Here is an 11,547-nt window from a genome sequence, read left to right as displayed (position 1 = left end):
AATGAAGTCAAGTTCGTCCATTTTCGACATGTCCAGGGATAATTGGGACGGTTCTATGATCATTAGGCGATAGACGATACTATCCCTAACTTGAGTCAGGTACCCACCAAAGCTGGGTGGCCTCAGAGCACCGAACTCGAGACTTACACTATACTGTCCGACCACGCTGTTCCACATGTTACGCAAGGGATTCATGGTTCGGTTAGATTAAAGATGGTCGCTAATATCTGGCCTTGACATTAATGTATGTTATAATATGTTAAATATATATATATATATATATATATATATATATATATATATATATATATATATATATATATATATATATATATATATATATATATATATATAATTCTCTTCTGGGAGACGTTAGAAAACAAGCTGCAAGCGCGCCTTGCAGTCCCCTCTCTTCCTCTCTATCACTACCACCCCGCCCACCCCCACATGGTCTGGTGAGCGGTGGTTCACTCTAAATGTTTACAATCATAGAGCCGGGTTTAGTGACGGCTATTAGGGGCAGATTTAGTTTGAAACGATTTTAAACTTAGAGGAGGTAACTAAGAGGAGGCTGCTTTCACGAGGGGGGGGGGAGGAGGCAATAGGGTAGGGGTTGGGAGAAAGGGGGGGGGGGGTAGTGTTTTAAAGCAAATATTTTCAGTGGCAGCATTGGTACTGTCGAATACACAAATTATGAATTACTGAAAAGTAGAAAATAAAACAACTAAATAGCGGCGTATGATACGTCGCGGGTCGGCTTGTCCCCTTAAAACGCTTACTGTACATGATTATTATCTGTTCTTTAGTTACTTCTCTCGTGTAAACTATTTGTAAACATTCGACGTAAACGCTCACCGGACACGTCACGTGATCGCTACTGTATATCCCTTTCATTATTGAATCGAGTAATCTTTTCATTAACTTTATGACTAATAAATTCTACTTAGATTGAAAATAATGTATTCTTGCATTGTCGTCGGAAATGCGTTTATCTGGAGAGAAAAATGTGAAAGTAGTGGTTAAATTACAAAATTTAACACACCAACTTAAAAATCCAGAAATTATGAAATTTATGATCTATGTAAAAGTTTGAATAAAGTAAATACAATCAAAGATGTTTACAATATAAACAAGAGTTTTAAGGACTGTGTTGCAGCAAGCTACATGTGTTTCTGTAGACCATCTGAGGCTTATGTAGAATTTAACGAGGTATATTGTCTTTGATTCGCTTATACTTCTAGAAAAGTGTGCTCCTGATATTAATGTCCCATATCATCAAGTGTATAGTCTATAATTAGATTCAACTTGTAAGAAATCGTATTCATGTTTTTAACCTCCCAAATCATGAGGTATTCTGTGATTAACTTAATATACTTCTAGGAAATTGCGTTCCTGTTTTTAAGAGTCCCACATCAACGCATTAAGTTGTGGGCAGTACGTAAGAGATAAAGGCTTTCAGAAGCATCATCGTTGATGGTCTACAGCTAGATATAACGATACTTTTAGTGCCTATCCCGGAATAGTGTAGTTAATGTTTTACTTTTAGCTGACTAGGCGGACCTGCCGCCGATTTCCCCAAAATAAGCTTTGATAAAACACCCAAAATTTGATACACTTTACCCTAAATGTGTAGGTTAAGTTTACTTTGACCAACAGAAAACACAACACCTTTCAGACACAACAGCATCCCTCTATCCCACACAGCGTCGTACAGCGGATTACCCGCAGATCGATGTGATACCATAAAAATGAACGAGTTCCGTTTTATCGATGGTCTCTGCCCTTCTCCGCGGACGTGTTATGTTTTACTATATCCACACAATGATCTGTTTGATTGCGTTATTCCCCCCCCCCCTACTTTTTTTTTAACAATCCCCCTGTATAACTCCGTTGAGTAGTCTAGCATTCGTTGCCCGCTTACTGGATCGAACTCATGAAACATTCACGATCCGCGAACATGGCCGGACAGGGTAGCGGTGTGGTTGACATGGATACAGCGATATGTGCTTCCGGGTTTGTGTAGCTTCAACCGGAAGTCGGTCTAATATGAATCATAACAAAAACGTCAAGCGTGGAGAGGCTTTAGAAATACGGGACGAAATGAAATACTTTATTTTGTAAAGCATGAAAACTACTTTATTTTATTTGAAATGAATTTAAACTTCCAGACGGTTCTAACGTAAAGATTTAGGGTTGATAAAACGTTAGACACGTGCTCTGTCGTCATTTCCGGAATGCGATCTTTGCGTGGGAGTGTATAGATAGTAAAGATTGATGTAACGGTGTTATAGATAGGATGTGTCTGGTGCTAGATCGGGATGAGCAGGTTGATTAAAGAGCAGCATGTAGGTTGTAAGCACCGTAAAGGTTCACATAGAGAAAAAAAAAAGCGCAGCGGGAAAATGCGAAATGAGAAAATTGCGCAAACAGAAAAAATACGCAATTACAAACTCATTATATTAATGCAGTTTTATTTGGTCATAATATATCGTCGAAATATGCTGTATTATGCTACATGTAAACATGTGATCATTCATTATTTTTTTAAATTACTGAAAAAAAAAAACAGCAACAATTTCATGTGCACTTTTTTGCGCTATGATTTCGTTCAGTGATTTTCTGCTGCGCCTCTTTCTGGTAACAGTAAGTGCAATGGGGTGGACGAGTTGACTAAAATGTTGCGGGAACGTGGAAGCTACAGTTGTATAAATGGTTGAGACGCGAGCGAACGTTTACAGAATATTGGCGCTCCGTGGCCCTTTATAAGCTAGTTTCATAAGAGATAGGGGGTACTGTTATTTGAAAAATAGTAATAAATGCTCTTTCAGACTCGACGGTATATGGGTAGGTGAACTAGAGGTTTTTTTTTGGGCCAAGCAGTCTTCATATTCTTCCCCCCCCCCCCCCCGACAAATGCCAGGTACTTATAAAAGCTGGGTGGGCTCGGAGACTTCCCACTGACTCGGTTTTTGGGACCTGCAGGTTAGAAACCATCAGTTGGGACACAATTAAGTAGCCTCCAACACCACCAATTTGGTCTGCTAAACACGGGGCATGAAATACAGTAATATGTGACGTCGTGCGGATATAGTGTATAGCCTTTAATTAATACAATTGAAGGTTGATTGACACAACAATCTTGCCTGCTTAAAATGACATGTCACATACAAGTAAATCTCACTGATCCTTTCTCCCCTCCCCCTTCATCAAAAAGTACAACTATCCCACGTGATGCTACACGTATTGCCATTTTATCCCCCACCCCCACCCCCTCCCTAAAATAAAATCCTTACTACGCCACTAAAACTAACACAACTCGACTAATTGTATATGCTCTTATACCGGTGCAAATGTAGGCTTATTTCACAGAAATCTAACCTCAATGACACTTGTTTTAATGTAAAAAAAATTGAGCTTAAATGTAGCAGGAACAATTGGGTTTAACCCACGATTTTCAAAAACCTTTTTTCGTGTGGTTACCAACCCGAAACAAAGATGTGCCTACTAAACCGTTGCGCAATAAATAAATCAACGTAATATTAGAAATGAGAGTTAAACAAACGATGGAATAGCATGGGGAAATACTCTCAAGCAATTAAAAACTAATCCGGAACATCGCAAGGGAGCTACTGAATAAAGCGTACGAGTACTTTTTAAAGGTAAAATACTAGGGGAAAAAATGTTACACATTCACGAGGCGCAATCACTTAATGGAAATCAATAGTTTAAAATAAAACAGGGGACAAAAACAAACTACATCCAAGAATGATTCCGTGTTTTGGATTCAACTCAATGTAAAAGAAATTTGATTCTGGTGTGTTTAGTTCATGTTTGTGTGTATATACGTTGTTTTAGATTTGGTGACTCGACTTAGTGCCCTTATAGAAAGCTATTTTTAAAGTTATGCTCCACTAAAGAGATTTATTGATAAAACTGGGACGTAAAATCAATCATTATTTTACTTTAATCTTCATGCGTGTTTGGACTTTTTGTTTTCTTATCTGTTAACTCTTAATGTAGTTTGTAGGCCCTTATATAGCTTTTAACATTCATTTAATTTCTTTTTTTTCTAAATCTTGCTTTATTTCTATCAAATCAAATACTATGTTACATACCAAAACTTATGTATACTTTGAGTACCGACAAAATATCAAAAGAACGAGGCGACTTTATACATAATTGTATAGTTGTCATTAGAGTCCACAGATTTTTAAAAAAAATATTTTGTATTCCTGGTAGAAATAATTAAAGACAACATATTGTATTTCTGGACTCGTATACGATTTTGAGGAGAGCCGGGTGCACTTGTGGCTAAAGGGCAGGGGTGGGGCCATGTTTTAAATAAGACTTTGTCGGATCTGCGCATAGAAAGGTGGGAATCCTTGACGATGGCTATTTTTAGATTATCTCTTAGTCATGCATTAGATCAACACAACTTTTAGAGTGAAATTTTGTTATCATAAATAGTGTACTTTTTTTTAAAGTAAATCTTTCAAAAAGCTGTTTTTGGGTTGTTTTATTGCAGTTAGTTTGATTGTATGTTTAAATAAGTTAAATATTGAAAATAACCAAGTAATCAAAACGAAAGGTATATTACATCCACATTTAGATTTTAAAAAGCAAATAAAAATATTGTATAGTTATCGCCCTTTGCACACTTATGACATTTTTGCTTAAAATTTTACAAACACACCAACGTTGAACTTCTTCAACAACAACAACAAAATGTGTCAGAAAATTGAGCACTTACACTGTCCCAGCACATGAGCGGACAGTAGAATAGCCGCTTCATCCAATTTTTAGTAGAAAATGTAGACGAGATCAAAGGCTCACTATACGGATATAAAACCAATTCTGTCAATTTCGACTTTTCCGGAATTCCCAAGTGAACAATAGAGTGATCAGGTTATAAGTAAGAACGGATTTTTGTGTGTGAGAGTTTTGGCATTCTTGCACTAGACAACTCGGTCGATAAAAGACAATGTAACTCGGTACATTTTGTATTTTTAAAATACCCTGTTTGTTTAGAAAATCGTAAAACAAAACACGGTGGTCAGCCGTCTGTTGAACGAAAGAAAAATGTAAAATATTTACATTTCTATTTCCTTTTTTGTTGTTGTTGAAGATGATGAAATCGTATGGATTAAGAGCAGGTATATAGATTTAAAAGTAAAAAAAAAAAGTAAAGTTTCCCTTTCAAACCTGACGGTCTATGGGGCAAATGAAGTAGAGTTCACTTGTTTCTGTGACCTCGGCATATAAAGAGATAGTGTGGTTAGCACTATGCCCAGCCGCCTTTACTTTCCATAACGTAAGTTAGCTTTATGGGATACAAAATATGTGGAATTAGCTTTTGGCTTATGTTTTTCTTTTTATTCTATCGCAGATCTAGATCTACATAAAATGGGCCATTTGTTGTGAATTTGAAATTATTTTTAAAAAAAATGTTACTCAGAGGTGATAGAAGCCTCTACTACAATAGTGATTGTTCTGAAATCTGAGCCTATGTAGCAGATGTATCTCTGCTCATGAGTTCTAACTATTTTCCTTCTTACTTAGGGCCTACTAGAAATAGTTATAGATGAAGCCCCATCATCTTTACAACCAAATAGAAACATCTAGAATGTGCACTGACTTTATTATACATTCCTGGCCTGGTTTTCCACCATACGTTCATTTATGGTGCATGGGCCCCATACTTATTCTCCATATCTCCCACAGTAGCCCCTTCCCCTTAACTCATCACACATTTTTTTCCACGAAAGCAGCCAGCGAGTTTCGCTCTGCTGTAACATTCCTTACGACCAGGGCAAAACAATGCTGAGTCCTGCGTTCAGCGGGGCCCGTCGGCTCACAGAGTGGACCAAATCGATAAACAGAGGGCGAGAGATCTCTTCTGTGCCAGGAGACGGATCAATGGGAGTATTCCCATACTTTTCCTCAGTTCTCCCTCTCTCTCTCATTCCACATCAAAGCTAGATCACGATTGGGAGTATTGATACTTTGATAAGCAAAGCATAGCTTGCTTCGCTTTCTAAGAATAAACGCTGTGTGCTTTCTTGAGGCAAAAAAGGTTTAGGGTTTTTAAAACAAAGTGCATTCTAAATAAAACAAACAGAAATCAACTATAGGATTATATAGAAACTATTGATCCCTGTGCTAGAAGACAGAAGAGTTCTAGAACTAGGCGTCACTAGAAATCAGGCCAAAGGGTCATGAATATTGATGCGCTGTTATGATTAGTTGAACGACACAAGATGGCTACCACCGTTTCTAAAACATGCATTTCATTTCCGTGATAATGGAGACACATTCTTATTGACTGTATTAATATAATGAAATCTACTGAATTTATCGATGAGGACATTCATAAAACGGATTATTCTCGAATGCTGAAATGTCTCTTTTATGTGTGTGCGGTAGGTATTCGGAACATTTTTATCTGACACCTGTAACCCTCTGTCTGTGTTACACACTTTACTATCAGGCAGCTATCAATGGCGCGGTTGTTAGACGGACTGTATACATTTCTAGCAGACTATGTACTGGAGTTTTTCTTTTATCATATTTTACTATTTTACTTGTCTAGCAGAAATAGGCCTACTGCTAGACTCTTGATGTTGCTATAGATTACCTAGGCCTACTTAACAGACATCCATTCCTCTTTAGAAAAGTAAGAAAAGAGAATAAATTCCAATAAATAGATGTAATTTTGTTATATTAAATTATATTTATATTTTAGGCCTAGGCCTAATAATTTGGTAATCTATCGTTTTGGGTACGTAAAATCGCCCGCGATTTGTAATGTGAAAAACAGGTGACTCCTTAAATTTTAATAATTATTTCACATTTTGAGGAGGATTTATGTTTTAAAAAATTCAAAAATGTTTCCTTGATTCATTTATGTACCTGTTTTTAAACAATTGAATTAAAACTTTTCCGTAATAAATGAAGACTAGCGATGTTTCCAACAGATGCAACCATGCTCATTTACTATAGCAGCCATTTTGTCCAAGTTTTATATTTATAAGCTTTTAGCGCCAGATTCAGGGGGAAGCCACTCTATTTTACAAATGGCTGCTGTTTATATAGCAAATCTTGCTGTCAGACACTGCTGTTTAAAGTTAATTTCTGGCCTATATCGATATATTTAGCCATTGATTTAGGTTTATTATTCATTTATCTATAATATTTGACACAAACGTATCACAATATACTTCTATTAAAGCCTTGACAATGAGGTAACGTTTTCGTACATAAATAGCCGCGGGCGATTTTACGTACCCAAAACGATAGATTACCAATAATTTAATTAGATCTATAATAATTTATTATAAACTTAAAAATAGGCCTTCTATATTTGTAATAATTAATATATTATTTCTATTTGATAATAAAATAGACCTAATAAAACTATTTTTATTTCAGGTCAGAATGTTAGTTTAAAATAATTTAGATAGGCCTAGTATAATTTATAATAATGTAATACATTTTCCATAAATAGAAAATTTAATAAGAAGGCAAACTAAATAAAGCGGAAGTGATCTCCCCTAAACTTTTTCGACGATTCTTAAAAGACACTACAGGGGTTGGCAACTGGGGATATAGACATGCTTTTTAATCAATTTTTACATGCATAAACTTTTTTAATATAGAACAGAATCTTGTAGAAAAAAGAATAGCGCTCCAACTTAACTGCAAACAACACGTGTATAATAGTGGGGAACATTAGTACTTTATAAATGCCTATACAATGTAAAAAAACTACCTTCGCTGACCGGAAACTCCTCAAAATTTGACAGAAAACTTATTTGTGAAATTTCAACTATCTATCTGAAGCAGTGCTTAAGTCGCTTTTGAAAAATTGAAAGTAGAATAAGTTCCACTTATAAATTGCTGAAAAGTTGATACAGAACTACAAATTTGATGTAATACAAATATGAAATTTCATCAACCTAGCTGTAACAGTTCTCAAGTTATTGTATTCGCAAACACATAGACATCCCCACACACACAACAAACAGACATGATTACAAAATTATGTTTTTCCGACTCAGGGAGGTCTAAAAGGTCGATATTTGTGAAAATCTCAATTTCAATTTTTTGCACGATTACATTTACAATACTTCCTCTATACTCCGTATATGAGAAAATAAAAACTAATGAATTGAAATGATGAATATGAGACATTGCATCATATTAATTTGAGATAAATATTATATTGTTTTTCTAGTTTGTAATTCGTTTTTATATAGGGCCTAATTAAATATAGGCCTATCTATTTATATTTTATAAGACTTATATTAGGGGTCATCAATAAAGAAAAACACAAATTTTTTTGATGATTTTGAACCTCCCTATCCCCTTGTCACACATCCCCTCACTCTTAAAATTACATCAAACCTCAGCCTACAACCTCCTTGGTGGGGGCTTATTTCCCCCCCCCCCCCCTCGCCGAACGAAATGGAATTTATATAGAAAACATATTCCTTTAACTAGTGTCTGCCCTCCCCCCCCCCCCCCCCCGGAAAATGTTGCTGTCCTTTCTTCCCCCCCCCCCCCCCCCCCCCCACTGATTCTTTTATTTTTTGAACATCATTTTTTTTTGTTGCTAAAATATTGACTGAACTCTGAACTTAAGAGTATTTTAATCAGTTTTTATCACAGCACAGAATGTAAAAACAGTTTTCTAAAAAGCAAAATAGCAGCTAAAATTCAGTTTCCAAAATTATTTTTTTAGAATGCAAAAATGTGATGTCACTCTATCTGGACCCATTCTCCCGCTCATCACAGATCACAAAATTTGGAACTCACAATATTAAGATACTTTGGCCTTTAGAAAAAAATTAGACTTAACATAATCTATATATATAATTCTCTTCTTCGAGCTGTTAGAAAACAAGCTGCAAACGCTCTCCCTACCTCCCCACCCCTACATGGTTTTAGTGAGCTGTGTTCACTCTAAATGTTTACAAGCAGAGCCAACGATTTTAAACGTAGGGGGGGGGGGGGGGAGGGGGGGGGGAAGGAAGGGGGGGGGGGGGTTATGGTCCTTAACGAGCTACTTATAGTGTTTTAAAGAAATATTTTCAGTGTCAGCGTTGGTACTGTCGAATTCACAAATTATGAATTATTGAAAATTAGAAACAACTAAATAGCGGCGTATGTTATGCCGGGGGGCCGGCTCGTTCTAATAATTTTAATTGTTTATTTAAATTTATAATGCAGATTTAATTAAATGTTATACAATTTAAAAAAAATAATCAGCATTAATTCTGAAGAAAAATTTAAAGCTGCTGTTTTATTAAATCACATCTCCCTTGTAGGCTACTAATGTTAAGTTAAACTTTAATGTCATTATTACTTTTGCACCTATTAATTTCCTTATCTTTAGTATATGTATGGGCTTACTATATAGTTACCCTTGCAACGTCGTGGTTCATGAACTAGAGCTCAACTGTTTATGTGACCTCGGTTTATAAATGGATAATGTGGTCAGCACTATGCCCAGTGGTTTTTTTCTTTCCCTGATGTAATTCAGGTACCCATAAAAGCTGGGTGACCCTGGAAGATCCTGCGGGCTTGAGACAGCTGTAGTTTGTACAGTATGATGGCTTATGAAGACCACTTGAAAGTTAGCGAAAGCAGGGCTACTAGTATCTAATCACAAAATTAATTTTCTGTGCCCTACATTTTTACTTAGCACTACATTTCCACCAAAGCATAAGTAAAGTATTTTACAACAGGCAGTTGAACAGTTTGATTCTGTGTTGCTGACAGTGGCGTAGCGAGGTCGGGTGTCACCTGGTGCGGCACTTAATGGTGTCACCCCCCCCCCCCCCCAGAGGCGTTGCGACCCTTCCCGGGGACAAACTTTCAAGTTTTCGATTTGCACCCCCTTTGCACCCCCCCTCAAACTTTTGATTTGCACCCCACCCCTCAAACTTTCGATTTGCACACCCCCCCCCCCTCAAGTTTTTCTCTATATATTTTGCTATTTTTTGCCTTGGTGTCACCCCCCCCCCTAAATGGTGTCACCCTATGCGGTCCGCACCCCCCCCCCACCCCCCCTCGCTACGCCCCTGGTTGCTGATATCTTACTAAACCTAGCCATTACCTAAGCTCTATTACAACCCAAACACTAATGATTGAAAATGATTATTTCTTTGTAGGCCTAATTGGTTGTTTTTTTTTTCATTTTTCTTTAATAGAATCCTTATGCTTATTGTTGAAACAAATACATCTTGAATGTATTTAAAAAATAATATTTCCAGTATTTAATTTAGTATTACACTGCATTTTGAGCTGGTACAGTGCACTGCATTAAAGTTTATTTTAGCGTATATATGAGAATTTTGTTCTCTTGTGTTGTGGAGAATTAAAAAATACATTGAGCAAAATCTTGGCCAGAATGTTTTTGGAAGGTACTAGAACTCTGGCCTACTATTCTGAATCAGGTCTATATTGAGGAGACCAAGTTTTGTTTAGTTTGGTGTTATCCCTATCTTTAGATTTGAACAAATTCAACATAGGGGGGGAAGGTGCGGGGGTGTCACTTTTTTTTTTTGGCTGTTAAATGAGTTTCTGTAATCAGGTTAGTAAAACTACATTTGTGACTAGCAGTGGCAAGCAGCTTATAGAATTTGCATTTCAGAATGTGGTTTCTTTAAAAGTCATCACATGCATTGTTGTCATCTTAACAGAAATTACTACCAAAGTTTTGTGACTGATTGCTTTTAATATTAAAATTATTTTAAAATAATAAAACAAAATTTTGAAATCTCAAACAACAGTGTATTGCATAGGCGTAGCGACCCTTCCCGGCGCCCGGGGACAAACTTTTCGATTTGCACCCCCCCCCCTCAAACTTTCAATTTGCGCCCCCCCCCTTGAGATTCCGATTTGCACCCCCCTCAAACTTTTGATTTGCACCCCCCTCAACCTTTCAATTTATTTTTCCAACCCATTTTGGCGCCCCCTAAAGTCGGCGCCCGGGGACATATGTCCCCCCTCGCTACGCTACTGGTGTATTGTTCTTATTAACTTCAAATGCCACCTGTTTTTTAATTCTAGAATTGACCTAATAATTAGATAAAATGTTTATATCTGTTTTTTTAAACAGATGTATTAAGAGATATATGGAGCTATGGCTATATCTAATAATGTAAATTATGAATGCCCTATGTTGAACAAAATTTTACAAAATTGTAGTTGGATTGCTTTAAATTTAGTGCCATTTAGTCAAAGATTCTTGTTTGAAAGCTATTGGTTTTCATATAAATAATATTAGTATATCCCTGATTTGTTTTTTAAAAGTAAAAGTGTGATGAATATTATATTTAATTAGTATGAAATTCATAATCTATTTTTGGATATTCTTTTTATAAAACTTGTTTACTTTATAAATTCATTGAAGTTTGAATCCAAAAGCTAAAATTTTTCTTTAAAAATATTGTTCTTATTCCCATTTTGATTGACACCGCTATATTTCTAATAATTCTTTGTTTTCTTTTCAGTGAAAAAAGCACAACTTATTGGCAATGAAGG

General features: G+C 36.2%; 1 protein-coding gene across 1 annotated transcript in view; it reads left to right on the top strand.

Moving 5' to 3' along the window:
- LOC131958194 (protein unc-13 homolog B) overlaps nt 1–11,547 on the top strand; it is a 169,614-nt gene that overhangs the window by 34,215 nt on the left and 123,852 nt on the right. Inside the window, exon 3 of the mRNA XM_059323073.1 lies at nt 11,517–11,546. Within this exon, the coding sequence (XP_059179056.1) occupies nt 11,517–11,546 (30 nt within the window). The remainder of the gene's footprint in view (nt 1–11,516; nt 11,547) is intronic.

This window comes from Physella acuta, unplaced genomic scaffold (assembly GCF_028476545.2).
Source record: "Physella acuta isolate Inbredline_101_S28 unplaced genomic scaffold, ASM2847654v3 ptg001298l, whole genome shotgun sequence".
Taxonomy (NCBI): Eukaryota; Metazoa; Mollusca; class Gastropoda; family Physidae; genus Physella; species Physella acuta.
Note: the sequence above shows the minus strand (reverse complement) of the source record. Positions and strands in the feature narration are given on the sequence as shown.